At 47.7% G+C, this 23793-nt stretch overlaps 1 protein-coding gene across 2 annotated transcripts in view; it reads right to left on the bottom strand.

Annotated features, from left to right (window-relative positions):
- Positions 1 to 23793, bottom strand: part of TROAP (trophinin associated protein) — a 530766-nt gene that overhangs the window by 101190 nt on the left and 405783 nt on the right. The window contains exon 17 of one of the 2 annotated variants that reach the window (XM_069653825.1): positions 6456 to 7290. In XM_069653825.1, the coding sequence (XP_069509926.1) occupies positions 6456 to 7290 (835 nt within the window). The remainder of the gene's footprint in view (positions 1 to 6455; positions 7291 to 23793) is intronic. The other variant, XM_069653826.1, reaches the window with a different exon arrangement.

Here is a 23793-nt window from a genome sequence, read left to right as displayed (position 1 = left end):
GCAGAAGTCTTCTTTTTATCCAGAATCTCCAACAGGACCAACAATGGTAAGGATCTGCACCAAACTGATAGAGAGATAGAGAGATAGAGAGATAGATCTCTCTCTCTCTCTCTCGGAGGAGGAGGAGGAGGAGCCCAGGAAAGAGGTTTCCATACATGTCGACTCCCGACAGAGGGGGCAGGAAAAAGGACAGGCAAAAATCTCATGCCAGGGTCATTTTATAGCATATGGTACTCTTTATGGCATAATGCGGTAAAATGCAAAAGTGCATGAGAAAGAAAAGTCAAAACATGGTAGATAAATATCCACTGCTACCAACCAGCCCCTCCTGGACACATTGCCTTTGTAACCACAAAGTTACAAAGGAAAAAATGTTAAGGATATCATTTATAATAACCACACTTCACTTAGTGAATTTCTTGTTTTTTTAAAACTGCACACAAAAGGAAGACAGTTTCCACTACTGATGGTTTTAGAGAATGATCAGTTTCACCATAAAAATCAGCACAAAGCCAGGGAAGTAAAGCAGAAGGCTTTACATATCTTCAAAGAGTCACATGAGCAGCCAAAACAAAGCAGAAATAAAGGGTGTCCAATAGAGGTCTATGGGAGAAAGCAGGAAAAAGAAAGTTGTTCCTAATACCCAGAAACAGACACCCCCTGGGTAGTGTGTGGAGTGAGACCAGAACGTCCGAACCCAAATTTCGGGCAGGCCACAAACACCCTCAACTTTGCTTTGGTGTCCAAGTTGGATCCTGCAAACGTGTATGCCTTACATGGCATTTCCCGACGAAGAGGGCAGGAAGAAAGCGAAACAAGATATGTGAGACGCATTACACAGCCATTTTGAGTACAAGGCAACCCAGCTGCACCTCACCGTAAGGACAGGTGTGCTATATTCAACGATTAAGGGAAGGGGTAGTGTACCCCTGTTCTGGTAACCTTAGGGTTTGACCAGCGGAGCCCAAATATGTGAGTCGAGTAAGGGAAGTGAAGGAATAAGTCTGTACTTGCCTCCAAACGTCAGGCAGTGTTCAAAGCAAGAGGTTCCACTGATGTTATTGGAAGGAAAGTTGCAAAAAGAACATTATTTCCCAACATGCATCAAGGGCAAAAACTAGCGATTGTAGAACTGGTCTGCAATTGTTTGCCGCTCTTTTCGTATCATTTTTACTTTTAGATAAAAGGCACAACTCTGCTCGTGAAGGGTCAGAACCTCAGAGTGGACTAGTATTCGCTGATCTCTACACAACCATTTGCCTACAATCCTCTACTAGTTAAAAATACAATGCATTTCTGCTGGACAATATGCCAAGCATTTAATACTGTTTATGTGAATACATATTTCCTTGAATACCATGAAGGACCCTTGCCTTACAATGCCAGTCTGGTATCCAAATGCAATTGGGAAAAAAGGTATGGGCCCATCCTTCGAGAAACATCTTGGATGCTACCGCAGAGCATGGATCCAGAACCCCCAGCTAAAACGATCCCTCCCCGTACGCCACTGCACACTGATCTCTTCCTCCTGTCTCTGCTGCATCAATGACTAGTGCTCTCTGGTGTTTATCCAACTAGGTTAGTGCTTTCCAAAACCCAAATACAGACAACGCAAATCACGACCAGGAATTTTGCGGACTGTGCAAGATGGAAATATTTAGCATCCTTTATGGCTGTTTCATCATGCACCCAAGTGCTATTAAACAAGGTCTGAGGTGTAGGACTAGCTGGAGTTTGAGCACAGACTTCTACCCTTGGTCGACAAGTGTTTTAAGAACCTTTATGGACAGAACATCTAAAAACACTCTAAAACGGGGACTCTGTGGTCCGCGGTGTTAAGACCAGAAACAACCTCACAGTATGTATAGTATGTTGGCCAGAAACCAATTGCATCATGTGACAAACATCGCAATCCTAGAATCGTCAATGTAACGAGAGGGCGTCCATTTTGTAAAATGTTGGCCATTTGCTTTTTTCTTTTCTGTCAAAACGCTTTGCAAATGTATTCTATGCTTCAAACTCACACAGTGCGAGGCCATGGCCTGAATGCTGAAATACTAACAGACAGGAATGTCAAACTGCAGAAATACATTGTTTCTCTCTCACCAAGTCCTTGAAGTCGAGCAGAAGCCGCATCTAATCAGTAGTCCAGGTGCCGGCTTGTCCTGCAAACGCTGTAGTAAAGGCAGTTAAACCATGAATTATATTCTTCTAGCGGTGCTCCTTCGCGGAGAGTGGTATTTTCTGCTTCAGAACTGTCTGACCCTTAGCTCATAAACCGAGACCCAGATAACGTAGTAAGGAACAAGTTACTTACCTGTAACTGTTGTTCTCCAGCATGGGTCTGGCATGGATTCACATGCTCGTGAATATTCCCAGTCGTCAGGCTGGGAATCCTCGGTAAAGAATCAGTATCAGTTTCGTCTCTGATCTGTCTTTCTTAGTAGTAACCAATCACTGATCTCTGGGTCATACTGCCCCAGCCAATGACTGCCCTCTCCCTAAGCCCCGCCTCTGGCAGTAATCCTCAGATTTGGTAGCACGCCAAGTGGCAGTATGACCAAGTGAAGAGCCGCAGAGGGGTAGGCGGGAGGGTTCGCATGTGAATCCATGCCAGACCCATGCTGGAGAACAACAGTTACAGGTAAGTAACTTGTTCCTTCTCCAGCATGGGGTCTGGCATGGATTCACATGCTCATGAATAAAAGAATACATAGCAGTATACACATGCACAACCACGGGGGGTGGCAACAGGCTCAACATTAAGCAATACAACAACTCAACATTAAGCATTTCTTACCTCCTCACCAGGCTCACCTTAAGAGAACAGGTTGAGCAGTACTGCTTGGCCGACCCTGGACTCCTCCCTGGAGTCCCGATCGACGCAGTACAATCTTGTGAAGGTGTGCGTCGACCTCCATGTAGAAGCCCTGCAGATGTCCAGCAGGGGCACACCAAACAGGAACACGAGGAAGTATCTTGAGTAAACTCCGGAGCCCCGAAGCCTCTTTGGGACAAGCTCGATGGCGCCCTTCCTGAGCATCGCCTTTACCTCCAAGAGAAGTTGTGGGACGTGAAGTTCTTTCCTGGCCACAGGGGGGACGCGCAGGCACCTTTTTTGAAATTCGAGCGCGTGACCCTGGGCTAGGGCGTCCAGAACCCAACGGTCGGTGGAGATGGACTCCCACACGCTGACGAAGCTCGCCAGCCGGCCTCCCACCGGGGTGCTTCGGTGGGGGCCCGACCCCACGGCCGGTTCAGTCCTGCTTCGACGAGGCTTTGCCGCCTTGACCTCCTTGGCGACGACGGCGGGGTCCGCCTGACTTGCCTCGTCCCCTGTAAGCTTCCTGCGACGACGAACGGGCCGCTTGACGGTAGGTGGAAAATCCGCCGCCGGAACCTTTGGAGGCACCCTGTTTGCCTCCGCCGCTCCGAAAGGGCGGCCGCCGTTGCTGGAGAACCCCAAGAGCCCGGGCCGTCTCCGTGTCTGCTTTGATGGCTTGAAGGGAATCGTCCACTGTTTTCCCAAACAGGTTGTTTCCATCGAACGGCATGTCCAAGACTCTGGTCTGCACGTCTTGACGGAAGTCAGTAGCCTTCAGCCATCCACGCCGCCTAAGGCACACGCCGTTGCCCAACTGGCGAAATCCTGTGTCAGCGATGTCCGTCGCAATCGTAATGGCCTGGTCCGACGCCACCTCTCCTTCCTGCAAGATCTCTAGGGCATCCGCCCTCTTGTCGTCCGGTAGGAAGTCCAGCAGCGGAGCCAGTTTGTACCACAGCTCCCTGTCGTAGCGGGCTACAATAGCCAAGGCGTTGGCCGCCTTAATCGTCGTCGCTGCAGACGAGATGACCCTGCGTCCCATTGTATCCAATTTCTTTCCCTCGCCGTCCGGCGGGGAAGTCGACGTAGAGGCCGCACCCCCCCCCGCTTTCTTCCTGGCCGCCGCGGAGACGACGGAGTCCGGGGTCGGCTGTGCCCGGAGGCACAAGGGGGCCGCGTCCGGGACCCGGTACTTCTTCCTGTACCGATCCCTTCTAGCCGGCGTCGTGGATGGGTTCTTGAGGAGGGCGAGGCCCTCATCCCAAATATCGTCCAGTAGAGGCACCGAGAGGACCGTCTTCCTCTTGGCCTCGCGCCGTTGATAAAGGAAACCTTCCTTCTTCTCTTCCGGGCAGAGCTGGAAGAGCTCGGATGCCCTGGCGATCATGGAGTGAAACGATCCAATCTCGTCGGGCGGGGAAGCCCGGGTGGGAGGTGACGACGGCAGATCCTCGTCGTAAACCTCGTCGTCCGTACCCGTCACGGGGACTGACCGTATCATCCCCACGAGTCGTGGACGGGGAGGAGGGCTGAACAGGGCGCGATTGCTGAAAAGGAGGTCGAGGATGAATCCTTCTCTTAGGGGGAGGGCTCCCAGAAGGGCTTGGCTCCGGGTCCCCCGTCGGGAGCGGTTCCTCCGCTGGTGGTAACGGCAGTCTCGTCCTCATCTCCGAGCATAAGGACTGTATAGCCAACAAAATGGCCGCCAAGTTGTCTTGCGGCGCTGGTTGAGGGGAGTCCGACGGGCGGTCAGGGGCCCCGTCGGCACCCTCGACGTTATCGTCGTCTCCTACGTCGGGATCCCTCCCGACAGGCTGGTCTTCTTCCACGCCAACGCCGTGGCTTAAGACTTCGATCAGCTCTTCCTCAGAGGTTGAGGCCGAATCCATGACGACCTCCTGCCCCCCCCTTTTTCTTCTCCGTCGGAGGTTTCACGGGGGTCCTGTCGATGGGCATAAGAGAGGACTCCCTCCACGGTGGCATGGAGACTCTGAGCCCAGAGGTTGCCACCACTGGTGTAGCCTCCACAGGCTGAGCCAGGGCCGCCGCGACAATCTCGATAGAGGCCATGGCCGGATGGATTAAGGCTTTCACCACCTTAGGTGCGCTCACCGCCTTCTCCTTGGGGGGGAGGGACACTGCCTCGCTCTTCCTCTGATGGGGCCTTCGAGCTCGACCGGGGCCTCTCCAGGAGCTTTGCCGGGTGCTCGGCCTTCCTCTTACCCGAACCAGAGCGTTGGCTCGTGGTTGATGGTGCCGGGGAGGATGCGCCCTGCCTGGCGCCCGTAGAGCCCGACCGTTCGGCGCTCCCGGTGCCAGCGGATTTGCGGTGCTTGGCCTTGTGTTGGACCCCCGTCGCCGGGGCGTCCTCAAAGGTCTTAGAAGACGGCTTGGATTTCTTCTCGCCTGACGGGCTCTTCCCTTCCAGCCAGTTAGCGAGACGTTGGTGGCGGTCCTTCATGGTCCGCTCCGACATGTTGCCGCAAAACGCACAGTCCTTCTCCACGTGCGTCTTGTCCTCATGTAGGCAGTAAAGACAAAAGGAGTGTTCGTCCTCCTTAAAGACATTCTGAAGCTGGCATCCAGGGCAGACCCTGAACAGCTTTCCGGGCGTCGAGCTGCCCTTCTCCTGGGCCATGTCCGAGATGGGCCTGAGAAACGTCTGGCCCAAAAGCGTGGCTCGACGAAATCTTCACCCTTGAGGGGCGGAGACAAATCCAACACGGGTCCCCGTTGATCGGATGAAGAAACGGTGGAGCTTGAGGCTCTTTTTGACCGGCAAATCGAAGTTTTTGAGTAAAAACGTGAAAAAAATAGCACCAACGCTCGAGAGCAATAGCACGAGGATCCCAACACTTGAACGTGCGGTAAAAATCTGAAGATGGCTACCAGAGGCGGGGCTTAGGTAGAGGGCAATCATTGGCTGTGGTCAGTATGACGCAGAGATCAGTGATTGGTTGCTACTACGAAAGACAGATCAGAAACGAAACTGATACTGGTTTTGTCTTTACCGAGGATTCCCAGCCTGACGACGGGGAATATTCATGAGCATGTGAATCCATGCCAGACCCCATGCTGGAGAAAGGAATGTTTCTCTGCTAAAAACATGATCTCTTTGCAGAGCCAAGAGCTCCATGTTCCCCATAACAGAAAGCTGTCTCTGCTGCCATTGTTAGAATAACTATGTTTAGACTGAATGAAGACTGGTCATGACGTGTCATAATTGTAAATCACTGAACCCTAGCCTGTATTTGTGGGCGGATCGAATTGCCTTCGTAAAGATTATGTCTAATGTATATATATTGCTGCTTGAGCGTTGCTCGCTCTTTCGCATCTCACGAGGTCTGGGAACACGCGTCGTGAGGCGTTGAGACCCAGTCTGCCGACTGAGAATACTTTGAAATAAAACAGACTCGTTTGAAAATCGAACCTCGTGTCTGACGTGTCACTAAAGTATATGGTTATTGTTCCTTAGTTTCCATATGCGGTCTTTATGGCCTAGCAGCAGCATTCAGATGACATGTAATCTCTACCAGCAATTTGAACATCATCAAAATAACTAGAACAATGATTAACCACACCACAGGAATGTTCACAGGGTGGAAAGGACATTAATCAAAAAGGCACTTACCTACAGTGACCGCATTGCACAAAGGGACCTTCAAAGCTTTTATGAGGATGTTCGAACACACTGGGTTCTGCAACGAGAATGTTGTGATTGTTTTCATACTCTGAGGATTCTCAGATACAGGCATACCTTGCAATGAAACTCCACTTGTATAGGATATTTGTTCACCAAAAGAGGAATTCAGAGGTTGCAGTTCTTTAGCAGTAGAGGGCTCAGGGAGCGGTCGGTGTTCAGCACTGGAGGAGCCAGAGCGATGCTGAAGTTCATTACTGGAAGAGGTCAGAAGGGGCTCATGCTCAGCACTGGATGACACAGGAAGGAGCTGTTTTTCAGCATTGATTGGAACAAGGATGGGCCAGCGTTCAGAAGTGAGGGAGCCAGGAGTATGTTCATGCTCAGCATTAGGGATGCCAGAAATCCCTAACAAGGGATGATTTTCAAGATTACGCATGCCAGAAACGTCAGAGAAAGTCTGCTGTTCAAACATGGCTGCCCCAGGATGCATAGTTTGTTGCTGGACAGAGGAGACATCTGGAAAAGCCACAGGTTTAGGGGAGAACATACCAGTCCATAGTGTGTGATCAAATACGCGGCCAGTGAAAGGAAGCTTGGGTTCAGAACTGGAGGCACCATGTACGCCAGAGAGAGGTGGTTGGTCCTCCATGCCAGAGAAATTCTCATTCTTTGAGACCTTGTATGTCACTGCTGGGAGATCCTGCAAGTGAGCAGTAGGGTTTGTCATCACACTCTGATACTTCGAAATGGGCAGGTCTGGAAACAACCGCAATGCACAGTCTGCCATCTCCTGCTGCAGTTGTTTCGAAAGTTGTTCAATATGCTAGTGATAAAAGTAAAACAATAAAAGTAACATTTTAAAATCAAAAGCACACATACAAAATTTTAAAGGAGAGCAGGTCAGTGACAACCCTGGAGACTACACACACATTTGACGAAGTAGAAAGAGCCAAAATAGATGAATAGGAAAAGCATGCCTGCACTTACTCAACATTAATGCAGTACTCCCTCTCCAGAGGTACAATACACATCTTAATGTGACAGAGGGGTCATTTACAACACAAACTACTCTTTACCATTTTGCTCTTAAACAATAAGCTTCACATAAAAGTTCAGTCACATTCACGCAATGATTTTTCCAATGCCACCAATCATTCCCTATCCAGCAATGCAGTGCCCCTTGGTCGGAAAGATTTCTTTTTGCAACTTTCCTTCCATAGTTCGATGGACCCCAAACTGTTCGTTTTTTAACCGGTCCTGACTTTTAACAGGGATGTGAATCCTTCATCTTCACTGCACCTGGTCTTTTGCTCATTTTGACACGGGGAAACTGATCAGTCCTCCAGACCATCAGTACTGGAAACTAGGTCTGCCCTATTGACTTTTACACTTTTGTAACTTTTTAACACTGCACAAAGCATCTTACAATGAATTGCAAGGGGAATACTTTTGTATCACGATAGTCTTTACACTTGGGATTTTTGGTCACTTTTAAATGTGCCTAAAGACAAGCTGGTGGCAGCAATTATATTTTTACCATTTGTGTTATTTCTAGTGTGCACATTCATGTTTACCACATACAGCTACTAAACGTTGCTAGTGTCCTAAAATGACCATGCCACAAAATGTTTTGCTTGTCCTTTGGCGACATCGCTGTTTGGGCTTCCTCCTGCCTTCCCAGTCAGGAAATCCCATAGAAGGTTGTGCACTTGCCCAGGAAAGGCCCAGCATTCGCAAGCTAGTGATGCCTTTGTGTGTCGCTCAGGAAGGCGATGGACTATCTGGTCTCATTCCACAAGCCTTAAAGTCTTGGTGTTGGCATTAGTGAAAGCAACAGTGGTGCACGATTGGACAAATGCTGACTGTTTGAATGGTGATGATACTTACCATTGGTGGGCTAGCTTCCATGCTGGATTTTAGATAAGGACTCCTGCAGTCATTTCTTCAGTTCAACGTTGGACAAGAATCCTGTGTAGAAGAACAGCTGACTGAAGATTCAAAGACCCCTAATGAGGCCAGCATCCCTTCCTGCATCTGTCCCCTTTGTAGCAATGTTGGGCTACCTGATCTGCGAAGACCTATAGCAGTGCTTCAACACCTGGACTGGTGGTACCAACCAGTCTCGACATATTCCAAGGATCCAGTTGTCCTGAGCCTTCTGCAGTGTCCATGGAACACACAGTGGATCAGTGGGCTAAACAGCTATCCAATGGGTTACCTCGCTAGAACCATCACCATTCAGCGTTTTCCGTCAGAACTTCGGTTGTCGCCACCTTGTGTGGTAATTCATTATGCCGATTTTCAGGCTCCCAGTTTCAAGGGTTTCTGGTCTAAAAAGGTCTTCAACCATGACTGGAAGGACACCTGCAGTTGCCATCACTGGAACTCACCGTCCCGTGTAGTGTCCTGAAGGTATGCATCAGTGCTTTCTGCATTTCTACATCGCCAAGGGTTCCACTCTGCTCCTGGACCCGACCAGAAGAATCCTTGCACCTGCAGCTCTTGGGCACCTCCCACAGAAACCAACGGTGGCAATCCAACCTCCAGTAACCCCCCCAGTCGACCCATCCAATCCTCTGGGAAAATCAGAGTCTGGGGTGTAAGTAAACACAAAGCATTTGTCTCCCCCTGTCATCCATAGGATAACATTGAGAACAAGTCTCTTTGTATCCTTCCATTCCACTGCTTTTTGGTCGTTGCACAGAGCAGTGAAACCTGCAGGATAAAAAACACATTTTTACTTACTAGTAACTTTGTTGGATCTTTTCTTTTGAACATTCACCAACACAAGTACTTTACCTGCATCAGATACATTCTGGGGGGAAGCATTGTGAGTTTTGGTAAAAAGGACCCACACTTCATAGGGATTGGACTTCTGAAGCTAGGGCAAATTTCTTGTGACTTGGTGCCATCTTACTGCATCACTTACCTTCTTTTATTGATTTAAGTCATTGAATGCATTTTAAGAACCCATGGCGATGCGAGATATTATATATATATATATATATATATATATATATATATATATATATATATATATATACACACACACACACACACACATTTCCTCTTCTTTCAGCAATTCTGGTTTTGTGCCAAGACCACTTTTTCTCCCCTGCACCTCAAGCTTCAAAAACACATTACCTATTAAGTGTCAAGCAGTTACGTACCCTGAACCATTAGTGTGCACTGTCAATGACAAATACTCTTTGAGATATATATATATATCACATGTTTGATTCAATTTGTAGTCTAGGTTTAAGACTAGAATAAATATTATGTGTGTGCATTCCTGTCTAAGTTGAATTATTGTGTGCTTCACTGTGTGGACTCACTGTTGACCCCTGACTCCACTCACATTCCTGCGAATAGCCTTGACTGCTCTCCCTTGCTACCTTGATTTCTGGTTTGACTAACCTTTCAGAGTTCCCCCCTGTTCACTATAACTAGGGTGGCCTAAAAGATGTCCACCATGCCAGATTCTAGAAACCCATCTCAAGATCCCGAATGCCTGGTCCACAGTAAACCTTGGCCAGGCCTAGAGCATTCCCAGCGATAGCCCTTAAAGCCAGGTAAGCTGAAAGCTTCAAAATGTTTTGGAAATTCAACACTTTGGAGAAACGATAAATGGAGCTACACAAAGAATACTGCAAAGGCCCTTTTGGAACCACTCGCACTCAATTTTAACCAACTGTGGGACCATAAACGTGTGGAGATCGATACGGCCTTGATGTTCTGATGAAATTACGCTGCAGCAAAATGCAAGCAGTGATGGCTGGAAGGTTTAGAATTAATCTTAACCTCCGTCATTGCTCTGGGCAACCCCCCCAACCAACGTTCTTTGCCTGCCAAACCATGTGGAGGTGCAGGGGATCTCCCCTGTATTAAAAATACCAAAAATGTGATTTTTTACATGCAAGATTATCGACCTCGCAGTAACCAATTTGGTATTTTCACGCAGATCCTTCCCACCATCCTTCTGAGTTGGAGTTATGTACATTGGCAGTCAGTGTGAGAAGATGGCAAAGCTGTCATATACTTCGATCTCTCCAACTCGGTCTTGAGCTTTTCAAAAACTCTGCTCCTCACATGTCCGATTACCGAGTCTCGCTGCCCAAAATCTAGCACATTTCAAAGCCTCATTATGAATCTCCAGACTCATGTAGGGTATTCCAAACTAGGGGTGTACCGAATAGTAAATTTACTATTCGGCCGATTAACAAATAGTTACCGAATAGTAGATTACTACTGGAAAAGTGTGAAGATATGCAAAACAAGCCATCACTGTTGACTTTGCCAATGCTGGTTTTAACAGGACTTCAGTGAAGGACATGATTATAAATAGATCATAGCTGTAACTAAGCTTTAGAAGGGGAGGGCCCTGAGCGAGACATTATGGGCACTGCTGGTGGTGGAGAGGGGACGAGGGAGAGAGTGCTGCTTTCAGTGCTCTGCCAGCCCCATCTACCTGTTCATATGTAAACCCGTTAATTCTTTGCAGGCAGTGAATTGGACTGCTTTTCACATAACGCAGAAGCTGCTCTTGCTGATGTCGCTCACTTGAAATGCAAAGGTGGGAACTGGTCCAGAATTAATTTTCCTTGTTTTGCATAATGTATGCCTCACTCCATGCTGCCTAGGATTTTGGTTTGCCTTGTATATGATGCCTGCTCTCCTTCAAGGCCCATTGGGCTGTTTGGAGCTCTAGGGTCCTTGGTCCTCTACCTCCAGTCTCCATGACCAGAGACTGCCCTGCACGTGTCCTGCGAGCTCTTCTTCTAGGTCGCTAACTGTCTGGCAGTCCAAGAATCTTGGCATCTGTTGGGGCCAAGTTTTGGAATTAGCACGCGCCTTCTTTCAGGCATGCTCATTTCAGGAAAGGCTTAACATCTCTCCTCCTCTGCAAAGCCTTTGCTGAGTGGGAATCCACCAGTCTTCGTGGACAGTGGTGGATCTTTCCAGCAGCGTCAGAACGCCTACCTTGGTTGAACACTCCCTCCTCGCCTTGATGCCCCGACACGGTTCTCTTGTAGGTTTTGTACTTGTTTTGCCACAAACTTGCCCCTTGCATTTACCCCTCTTTCACTCCTCCTTGCACTTAGTTGACCTGAATGTTCCAAGGCTGGGAGGATAACACACCTCCTCCCCCATGACTTTCCCCATAGGCAGTCGGGAAGCGACAGTTAACACCCAACACGTCTGCACCCTCCCAGGGACACCCACTACTGCATACAGCCTTCCTTCCCTTTGATCTGCAGACAGATGTTCTTTCTCTGCAAACCACCCTAATCAATATTAAGTAGCTTCTTGTCCAACTGCGAAGCTGTGAAAGGCGGGAAATAAAGGTACCTGCGTACAGATGCCTGCTTTCTCGAGAAGTGACCAAGGTGGGTGCACCCTGCACATAAATAGGCCTATTCATGGGTTTCTGGGGATTGGCAGAACAGTGAGGCTTGCGGGAGGCTGGTCGGCACATGCTTTACACTGTACCTGTACCCCGGGTTGAGCTCGTACTACAACACACAGTGGTGTATGTGCTTAGTGTCACAACACTCACTGTCCCTCAGAAGTATAGCGTATAATCACATCTCGCACACGCTGAGGTCTGCTGAGTTATGGCCACACTACTAAAAGGACATATCATCCCTATTATACCTAAGCAATAACAGAACAACAGCAAACACCACATCAGTGTATTATTTAATGTCATAATGGTCAGGATAATCATCTTAACCAAGTGATGCTGTTTTCACACAGTGTTAAATGGTTTTTTTTTTTTTACTGTTGCGCAATTATAAATTAAGCAGTAAATGGTCCAACAAGTGTAATTAACCCACGCCCCTCTCCACAATAAGCAGAAGGCAACAGTATGTTAGATATGGCTCAACATAACTGCGTGCATTATGCGTGTGGGTGAGGTAGCAGACACTTAAACACTGTCGCCAGCATTCACTGGAATGATTATATGAGCGTGGGGAATGCAGTAGAATACACTGATGTGAAACTTTAGTGTCACCAGTGTGTGCATACACTGAAGTGAAAGTGCCAGCATTATACACCGGTGGTGGTAAATTGTCGGTGTACAATGTACATACACTGAAGAGAAAGTGCCACATTATACACTGATGGCAAATTGTCGCTGTACATACAGTACACTGAAGTGAAAGTGCCAGGAGACACTGAACTGAGAGAGGTGTGAGAGTGAAACATCAACCTAGAGGAAAATGAAAGCGCTCAGACACAGCGAAGCAATAGTCAGCAGCTCTTCCAAAACAGCTGCAGATCCTCTAATAACAGTAACTGACAGCAGACACCGAGGGGAACGTGTTCGTGGACAGTGAGGTGAGGGCACAAGGCGCAGGTCCCCCAGTAAGAGTAACTAACAGCACTGAAGTGAGGGCACCAAGGCACCTACCGCCCCACCACCACTAGGAGCAACTAGCAGCAGGCACTGAGGTGAACACGTCTGTGGACAGTGAAGTGAGGGCACCGTCACATACTGAATGGATAGTACTGGATTTCAGACTTAGCTTAACTGTGTGCACATTGAGGGGAAATGATGGAATTGGCGTGCAGCATTCCTCGATAAATGCACACGCCACATCGTGTGAAGTGCGTGGACGGTCTTCACGGCGCTATGCGCTGTTGCTGTCGGAAAGCACCCATTTCTTCCCATCCGCCCAGCCCCTTGTCCTGAGCGCATGATGGACACAAGTTTCTCACTGGCTCCCTTTATCTCGCTCGAGTCCTTGCTATCTGGCTTTCCTCGAGAGCTTCCAGAGGAAAAACACAGCTTTTCAAAACAGCGTGTTTGTTAAAAACACCGCCGCCAAGTCTGCCCGTCTGTAGCAGAGTACAGCACAGCAGAGCGGGGCATCCCAGGGCCAGGCACCAGAGGTCATTTATCTTCACAGTGAGATTAAACTGAACTGAAAGAGGTGTGGCAGAGGGGGCCAGGCAGAAGTCATTTATGTTCACTGTGAAATTAAAACGCTAGCTCTTGAACGTATTGTGCAACTACCTGCATGTGAAACACTATGTATTGAAATTAGGGGTGTAGCTTCGGCTTCGAGCAAGCATTCCATTATGTATTTTGCTGAAGCCGAAAACCTAATTTTAAGCCGGAATTCGGCCGAACGTTTACTCGAAGCCGAATTTCGGTACACCCCTAGTCCAAACAAGCAGAGAGCTTTTGACAAGCCAGTTCTGTCAGGCAAGCCTCACATGGAACTTCCAGTGCCCTAACCCTATGTGCCTTTCAACAGCCTGTTGGGAAAGGTAGGTCTCGCAATGATCTCTGCAGCAGGGTTTTTGACCCACTGAACTGTTTGTTCAAATCCTGTTCATAGGTGAGTTAATGCATCTGCATCAGAGGTATGTGTTTAAGGTGCAGGTACCATTCAATCGTAAAAGAGCTAACTTAGCTTTCGACTTATCAAAAGAACTACTAAATGTTCAGCGATTCAGAGAAAACACATCCCATCAGAAGAAGAGCACCCAATGATAAAGCTACACTCTATTTGTAAATGGAAAAGGCATTTTCAGCTTTTTGAAAATGTATTGGTGCTATGTCAAAAGACAGAAATGGGAGGAAGAGCAACTCTGAACCTAAGCAATACAAGAGAACAAAGTGGGGGGTTGAGGGCGAAAGGCTGGGAGAACAGAGAACGTATTGGACAATACAAAACAGGAATTCGAGCAACAGGAAGAGAGGCCAATGAGCTACATAAGAGCATCAAAGAAAGTGAGAAAGGAAACAGAGGAAAATAATAGGAGACACAGACGCACAATAGGAGTTTGGGATAGAAGCAGAGCAAAAGAGTCCTATAGAGGCAGTAAAATAAGAAAACAGATCAACAGCAGACGGAGAGAGCGGGAAATAGAAAATCCAGATTAGAGAAAGGCAGGCCAATAACATAAGAGGCAGTGCAAATAGATAATCAAAAGGAGTAGCAATAACAACAGAAAATGGAAACAGATATATCCAGAATAATGACAGGACAAGAAGAGGAGATATATCAACCAATACAGCACAAACTAGGAGGGAAATAGCAATAATACAATGCAGAGATGAGAGAGGCAGAGTGACAGAGCAACAGACTGCAAAATGTGGTATAGCAACACTTAAGGGTGAGAGGCAGAACATCAGAAAGTGAGAGATGGAGGAAAACCAGTAGCAAAGGGAAGGAGAGATGAGGCAAAACATGGAAAAGGCTGTCAAGCAGGGAGTGTCAGGCAGCAACAGTAGGCCCGAGAGGCAGAGAGGCGATGCTGGTAGAGTGAGGGACTTGATTTATGATGCAACTAGCGTGCATCTCTAGTAGTACTCAGAATTCCAGTGTCCAAGTATAATGAAGATGAAACTGGCTAGTATGCAGCAACAAGTTCTTTGTCACTAATGTTTTCAAACAGTTTTAATTTTAAGCACAAATTGGATAGTTGTCAGAGAGAGACTTTTTGTACTCTCTTGCGAAGGAGGAAACACATTTTTACTCTTTTGAAAATGGATTTACTCTCTAATTCTAAAAACTGAGTAAAATACTCTCACCCCCAAATCCTATCTGGAGCACTGTGCACAGTGATAAGACTTGGAGGCAGAAAACCGGGATAAATGTCCAACAAAGCGAGGAGGGCTACCAAAGTCCAGGGTATATTTTTGATGTATAATTCCTATGGCCAGTGGAGCATTTTACACTCCAAGGAGGGACCATATATAAAATACAGTAATACTTAGTAAACCGTGAGGCAGGAGTAATACAAAGATGTACGAATTCCCAATAAATCAGGCGTAGCCACTTAAAAACCAGGGCTTGGTGAACTCCAGGGACCATTGAAAAAAATGACAGTTAAACCAAGTATGTTGCAGTGTCACTTGGGGGACCTGTGTTGTATAAAGTGTTCCATAGGAAACAGGACAAAATCTGAAGGCTAACCTGCAGTTATTGCAAAAGGTTACTCCCCACATGTACCAAGAAGAAGAAAGCGAACCCCAGAGAGCACCAGTGGATACCCTAAAGAAGAGATCCATTGTTGGGTTTGATGCGCCCCTTGCCCGAGGAGACTAGAAGCAGAACAAGATTCAGCTGCAATGCAAGACAATGGAGAAAGACGGTTGGCAGGGACCTGAAGATCCTGGGGGCAATAGGGTCACACAAGGGTATTTTTAATTACCTACCTGTGGGCCTTGTGTAGATTGGTTGTCACGGTGTTTCACTAAAGACTTTTCCAGTGAGGCAGAACAACCCAATGAGTAGGAATCTTCTTGTACATGGTGCAGTGGAGGAACATGGTGCAGTGGAGGATGTGATCACCCAGGGCCACAGAAGTAATACCCCCACCATCCAGAAAAGGAAGAAGCAGCTTAGGTGGCTCCTGAAGAACAATGCAACCCATACAAGCCATATCCCAGCTGCTTAGCTGTCAAACATGAATGGCACAGCTACAAAGGAGAAATTACTGTAATGATCTTTCTATGGATTCTTCTCCTGTAGATTCCTCATCTTGATAAGACTCCACAAGCAGTTAGGATAAAGGAGGGCAGAAAGTATGTAAGAAGTAGGTTCGGCAGAACTACCCCCACCAAAGCGTGCACGATGCGCCCGCGGGCAACTTCCAAAGCATAATGCTTGGTGAACGTTTGCAAAGAAAACCATGTGGCCGCGCGGCAAATGTCCCCAACGGGAATACCGCTCTGTAGGGCTTTGGAAGCTGAAACCCCTCTGGTTGAATGTGCTATGATCCTTGGCAGATGTTCTTTGTCCGACGACTGGTAACATTCAGATATACATAAAATATCTGAACGTCAAATTGTTTGTTTTGTTATGGCTAGATAAAGAATGGGCTATAAACAACTGGTCCGTCTTCCGGAACTCAGATGTACAGGCAACGTAAAAGCTCAAGGCTCTTTTAGGGTTAAGACAGTGAAAAAGCTCCTCCTCTTATGAGGTGTGTGGAGGGGGGTAAAACACAGGTAAATCAATTGATCGGGAAAGATGGAATTCCGAAACAACTTTTAGAAGGAAGCCAGGCCCGAATGCAAAAATGGTGGTCTGCAGCAAAATGCCTGCAGCTCACCAACTCGCCTGGCTGATGTGACTGCAACCAAGAAGGCTGTTTTAGGGGACAACAGCTTCAAAGAACGGGAATGCATTGGCTCAAACTGAGCTGCCATCGAAAAAGGTCAAAACCAGATTAACGTCCCAATCTGGAACAAAAGGAGTAGGTGCAAATGTATTGAGAAGGCCATAAGAAATTGAAGAAAACCAAAACGAAATGTCAGGGTGAGAGGTCACACCAATACTACATAATATATCATAGTCTTAAGTAATGATTTTTTTTTTAAATGAATGTATTTAATGACATCTATCAAATAATAGAGGATAGAGCCCCCAGGGGTGTTTGAAATACAATACAAATATGTACAATCCAGTAAAAACAAAAGAGCTGGATTTCAATGTAACCAACATAAACAGTAGCACTGCCATAATTGTGTCAATTGTGCAGTAGTGGAATGAACATAAACATAGTTTCATGGACATTGAGAATAACAAACCAACAATGTTTAAACTGTGCATTGTTCAGCTGGTATAATCGTCGACACAACAGTGTTTTGGCCTAGAAAAAGCTGCAAGTTGCAGCTATGTGGGCAGGCCTTCTTCAGGACGTGTGATGTGGTGGTCCCGGGGTTTCTATCAGTAGCTTATCCAGTGCTTGGATGAGCAGTAATATCCATCCTAAGTGTAGATATATGGGTGGCACCAAAGTGTGCCAATGCAGGGGACAAGAGTGTACCTCGAGCGGTAAGACGTGTGTCTTCTTAAGTGGTAGAAGTGGAGATAACCACTAGGAACGAATAGTGTCTTCTATGGTTGAAACAATGGAGACTCTCACTGTGCTCCAAGATTGTTAAAAATGGCTGTCCATGCGTGACCAAACTTGCACCAGGGAGCATCCGCACTCGTGCGGGACAGAGCTGCACGGCGTATCAAAACGCGAGAACATTTTCACAGTGAGAGTCTCCGTTGTTTCTGGGATCTGTTCAGTGGCCTATTTAAGAAGGGCAGATAACCCCACCAAATTGTTTGCAGGCCCCAGGCGTCGGAGGTCAACAGTCCACCAACCAGTAAGTCGTGGGAGGGGGAAATCAAAGCGGCTTCGAGGGTCTACATTGCCATAAGGAGGCTAAGGGGTCTGCTATGGCCTGATTGAAAGCAGGCTATGGTCAACTGCCGGACCTTCATACAGGATGTCCGTCAGGTTGTACCCCTGAAGGGGTGTGGTGGATGACTTTAGCCCAAGTGTGTCTACAACCCTCTCTACCAATGGCCTATACTTAACATTAGCATGAGTGCAGGGTTGGTTTTGTTGCATAACAAGGTCGGGGGACATGTCTAGACCACCGGCATCTTGCAGCCCCTCTGCCAGTGCCATTAGATCAACTTGATTGTCGAAACAAATCGACATCGCCGGCTCCTGTGTAAATCGGGTCGACGTCATTGTGGTCATCGGGTTGGTCGACGCTGAAGATTGACCTCATAGAATCTAAGAACCCTGACCTCGATAGCGGCAGAAAAGAATGTAGTCAGTAGTCTACATCGAGGGTTTATCCCTCGATGCCATGGCTTTGGACGTTGGTTGTGTGGGCTTTAATGCTCGCAAAACGGACTGCGCCATCGAAGGCAGTTTACGACGCCAACTGCTCCGGACGATGGTCGCCGTGGGAGGCAGCCTTTGCCTGGCTTTCCGAGGGCGTTTTTCCTGCCTTTTTGATCGAGCCCGAAGGCTTAGTCAATGGTTTTGATTCAATGGCTAGCGTGGGGTTGTTGTTAGGCTCACCTGGTATCCACAGGGACGCCACCCAGCCGGGTAACTCGCTGGTATGCTTCTCAGCTTGCCCCGATGTGGTCTGCAGGGAAGGTTCTGCCTGAAAATACAGGAGGACTGTGTTCAAGACTGACCGACTGGAGTAAGTATCCTCCCTCCACCCCTTTATGATTTCAGTCCCGCTGGCGCCCTCTGCTCACCTTGTGGTAGAATTAGGCGTGCTCTCCATCCTGCCTTCTTTGCAGGGGCGCATTGTCTTTCATGGGCGAGTGTGGTCCAGTTACTTCACTGACGCCGGCCCGTTTGATATTGTTCAGGTAGGTCTTATTGCTGTTCTTTGGTTTTGTTGCTATCCTGCATGCCTTTGTTTAAAATGTCTTTTTCTCCCATAGGTATGCAGAGCTTCAGCGCAGCAAACTGGCTTGGTTGAGCCTCGCTGGTAAATGAAGGCGCATTAAGAGCGCTATGATGCTATACGCAGCGCTGCAAAGTCTTGCCTTTGCTAACCTGTGTTTTCCTTCCTTGTAGGTCGCAGTGTTCAGCGCGAGTGGAATGTCTGGAGTGGTGACAGCCGAGAGGCAACCAGCCAGGTATGCCTTTTGAGCAGTTCGTAATTTGTAAATGTCTCTACTACTTTCTTTAATGTTGCCTCTATCTTCCTCTTTCAGGTCGTTCTGTCTGAGAGGCGCGCAGATTCTCAGTAGCTGCAAGTGTTTAAAGATGAAGACCGCAGCTAAGATGCTGCTGCTAATGATGTTCCTTTTGTCTCCTTGCAGGTTCTGCTTTTCCGAGGTTCGAGGGAATAGCTGGACACGGTGAGGGTCAAGTTGAAAGCTGCAAAGTAACGCGAAGCGCGTCATCTTGCTCGGGTGTGGTTTAAATAGCCCCAACAAAATAGTCCAGGTAAAGTAGTCCCTAGGCTACCACACCCAAAACACTAGACCGCATAGCTTGGTTCTTAGGGACCAAGCTATTTGGATGCCTCCATGTTGGCGGACAATACAATAAAGTAGTTCCCAAGCACATTGTTTTTCATGGTGTATGAGCCTGGCACCATAGGCCACATGACTGGCCCCATGAGGGCTTTTGAAGAGGATGCCAGGCTCTAGAGGCCCGAGTCCTGACTCCACCTAGCCAATGGGTTTGCCAGAGGGGGTTTTGGGCGAGGGTTGTGATGGCCGTGGATGCCGAGAGCTGCTTTCGCTACCAAGGCCTGCTGGTCGGGGCGGGGGCTTGAGGGACAAGGGTACTGTGCAGACAGCCGCCTGTTTAAACATGGAAAGCATTTCTTGTTTAAATTGTTCCCACTCTTCACGAGTGGTGGGTGCCTTTGAGGGCTTACCTCGTTCCGAAGATTAGCTCGATGCCTGCCAGAAGATGAAGAGGAACTGCTCCTAGAGTGGGACCGTTTCTTCTTTTTCTTTTGATGTCGGTCTTCACCCTTCTTAGGGGGATGTGCTCCTCAGTCTCTGCCTCAGAAGACTGAACGAGACTGCGCCGGAGATTTAGAGGGCGGTCGGGCCAGAGCCAGTTTACAGGCTCTCTCACGCAGGGACTTCAGCTGCATACGTACAGGCCTCTGACGTGTGCCAAACACGCCAGACAGACGTTGTGGGGGGTCGGTTACCAACAATTTGGCATTGTATCAAGATTTACCAAAAACTTGAAAAATGTTGTGAAGAAAAAATGTAGAGTAAACTCAATTCTTGTTCCAGATGCAACGTGCAAGCACACGGAAAAAAGGAACTCAAGGCGTAGAGACGTGATTATATATATATATATATATATATATATATATATATATATATATATATATATATATATATATATATATATATATACATACATACACACACACACACGAGACCTGACGTCACTTCCAGGGCCGATGATCGAGCACCAAGAACGATCAACGATTGAGTCGAGGTCCACTACGCCTCCTGTTGAAAGGTTTCCGAACAGCAGAGCTGGATGAATGATATCTATCAAGATGAGGAATCTGTGGGAGAAAGCAATCCATTGAAACACACCCTTGCAGCAGGAGAATGGTGGTGACGACTCAGGACAGTAGAGAAAAGCAGATCTGTCAGGGTGTTTGGGTCCCAACACCCTTTAGGCAACAGCAACATCCAGCACCAAACCATATGTACATGGCAGTAAATTGCAGGAAGCAGACTAGACAATAGTTCCATGCTAGAAGGCTTGGCCCAACAAGGCAAGGACGACTGTGGAGGGCAGGGAGATTGGGGGGCCTGAATGGATGCCCAGCAGCCCAACACCCAGACTAGATCTTAGCATCAGAACCAGGTTCAGCCAGAATTTCCAGGCCTAGTCCAGAAAAAGCAGCAGCTGCCCAAATGTCAAAGAATCATCCAGCTGACAAGCAAACCTGCTTATCTTTCAAATGTCTGACAGAAATGAGTAACAGTTTTTTTTTATATGGAGCCACACTCATGGCACTGGACTAAACAAGCCCAGCAATCGGACTAGGGAGGTTAAAACATGGTCAGCCAGCCAATCAGGTTGGTCCCAAAAACTGCCAAAGATCCAGGACCAGCCCCCCACCTCCTTACAGGAAGCGAGGGGGACTGCACAGGGCAAGGAATCTGTATACACCCGTTCAAACCTCTACTGGGGGCATTACAAGAACTCACAAAGACACCATTTGTGCACAATGGCCAATTTATGCCAGGCTCGTAGTTTCAAAGAACAATGAGAAGCCCCGAATACACGGCCGACAGCAAGACAAAAACACCATTTGTACCCTTACGGCTGCCATAAATGTACATTGGTTACTAATGTGGTATAGCTGCTTGCATCCCCGGTGAAGCAAAAACGAAACGGCTCCAGCCATCATACCCCCCTAAAACCGATGTAGGGTGACAACAACACTCTAGGGCAAAAGAGGGGGTCTTAAAAGTAACTGTCTTCAGTGCTGTATGGACTACCATACATTAAAAAAGTGTGCGGGGCAGAGCTAAATTGACCACCAGCATAAATCAGAAAACCCAACAAAAAGCTAGCATAAAAAGGGTCCATCCCGTTAAACCAATTACAATAAAACAAAGATTTAAAAAAATGTGATAAATGACTGGAGACCAGCATGTAGCTCACAAAAATGTAGCCATGCTCCACACCATTGTAACAACTATCGACAATATCGCCAAAGAAAACCCTTTCACTCCTTCTCATAAAAGAGCAATGGCAAAATGGTTCATCCCACTACTAAGCACCATGAAAAGAAAGAAAACGAAGACTAAAACTAGATTGGTGAATAAAAAAAAGACACTGCGAAGAAGCTGAAATTCCTGCAACATAACCACGCATACAAAAAATACAAAAAGTGAAGAGGAAACACTACGACAACCGAATCTTCGAAGCACCAATGTAACGCTCACCTGACTCCCGCAGAGGCGCCGGTCTTGACTGGGTGAATACCGTATCTTCAAAGGTGATGTGTAACACGCGGTTGGCTCTTTGGGCTGGACCTCTGTGCACTGTATGTCTGACTCGAAGAGTAAGATGTCTGCAGATAAAAATATGGGATTAATGAACTGGGGTTATTGGGTGCCTCTCTCTTCTTCCCTTTCTCTTCTCCTGTAGAACCCCAAAGGTTAACGCCCTCACCTTAGGTAAGTGAAGGCCGAGCTCTCCATCTGCCTCAGGGCAGGGTGCCGTAACCAGTTTCTTCACTGGATAAGGGTGCAGGCCTCTTGACCTCAGAGGACTGCTGTCCGTTGTTTACTGCACGAACGGTAAGTTCTGAGTATTTCAAATGTCTTTAAAAGTCTTTTGTAATGATGTCTCTTGTTTTGCAGGGTTCCGGCGATGGCGGATGACGGGCTGAAGTGAGTTGAGGATGGAACCCGTGTGAGGAATAGAAGCGCCTGGATGCATGTAAGTAAGCGCTTGTTGCTTGCTTCACGATGCGCACTAACTGTCCTTTTATCTTGCAGGTACAAGTTTGGAGCTGTTGAAGGGTGCCAGAATACCCACTGGGTTCGGCGTGGGAAGGAGTAATGGCACGTGAGTAATAAAGTTACCCAATGTCTTTTAACGCACCTTCTTTTGTCTTTCAGATGCGGGATGCAGCGCCGAAGGCCTCCGGAGCGTGCGAAGAGTTGGTAAGCTTTTGTCTTTCAGATGCCGGAATGCAGCGCGAGGCGTTGGTGACAGCCGATGGACCAGGTAAGAGATGCGCTGTCACTGAAGACCGTAGTGCTAACCTGTTCTTTCTTGTCTTTTTAGGTGTTGCTGAAGACTGGATTCAGGATGGTAAGCCTTTTTCCCTTAGGCCCAGGATCAGATGCAGAAGACACGATGAGCGTTCTGCTGCAGAGGATGCAGAATAACGCAAAGCAAGATTCATCCATCGGGTGTGGTTTAAATAGCCTCCTGTAGTGCTTAGGTGTCTCCTTCCACAGCCTCGCCTAGGTAAGAAAAGAGTTCCTGCTTTCCAGAAGAGTTCCAGTGTCCTGAACCTAGGGAGTGGCTCCTGCCCCACCCAACAGGAAAAGTAGTCCCAAACAGAAGAGGATCAGAGGCTCAACTGGCAGGTAAGTAAGCAGCATGGCCTGCTGCAGGTAAGTCCACCCAAGCATTATGAGCCCGGCGCTTCCAGCGCTGGGACTGGGCATATTTATGAGCCTGGTGCCACTGGCGCCAGGACAGGGTCCAAAAGGTTCCAATTGGGACTGGTTGGCACTCGGAACCTGAGTTATGGGTCTGCTTCCAAGGGAGTTGGGTGAGTCCTGACCTTTTGGAAGCAGAGATCATGACAGCACCCCCCCCTCAAGGCCCCTCCCAAACCAGGCTTCTCCGGGGGTTTGGGCTTGTCAGGAAATGTTCGATGAAATCTTTTGATTAGACGAGGAGCGTGGACATATTCTGCAGGTTCCCAGGATCTTTCTTGGGGGCCGTAGCCTTTCCAGTCAATTAGGTAAAATAGTTTAGATTTGGAGATCTTGGAATCCAGGATGCTCTTGACTTCAAACTCGAGTTCTCCATCAACTAGGATAGGTTTTGGAGATTTAGTTAGTCGGGTTTGAGGTTGCACGGGTTTTAATAGAGAGACGTGGAAGACCGGATGTATCTTGACCGGTACTGGGTTTACTATGGTAGTGATGGAATAGGGACCAAGGTATCTTGGGTTGAATGTGCGTGGTCCTTTTAGAGGTAGATATTTGGTGGATAACCAGACTTGATCTCCTTGATATTGGGGGGCTTCCTTCCGATGTTGAACTGCTCCTTTCTTGTATTGTTCCTTAGCCCTTTGAAGTTGAGAAACGGCTTCCTTAAAGGCTTGGGTGATTGTAGAATGCAGGTAGTCTACTGCTGGTGTTCCAAGATCTTGGAGTGGATCCAACTCCGAGGTTCGAGGGTGACTGCCGTATAAAAGAAAAAACGGGGTTTTCCCAGTTCCCGAGTGGACAGAGTTATTGTCGGCATATTCGGCTATCCAAAGGATATCTTTCCAAGTTTTTTCAGTTTGTTGCAGCATGCA

This window comes from Ambystoma mexicanum, chromosome 3q (assembly GCF_040938575.1).
Source record: "Ambystoma mexicanum isolate Mex_15411 chromosome 3q, UKY_AmexF1_1, whole genome shotgun sequence".
Classification (NCBI taxonomy): domain Eukaryota; kingdom Metazoa; phylum Chordata; class Amphibia; order Caudata; family Ambystomatidae; genus Ambystoma; species Ambystoma mexicanum.
Note: the sequence above shows the minus strand (reverse complement) of the source record. Positions and strands in the feature narration are given on the sequence as shown.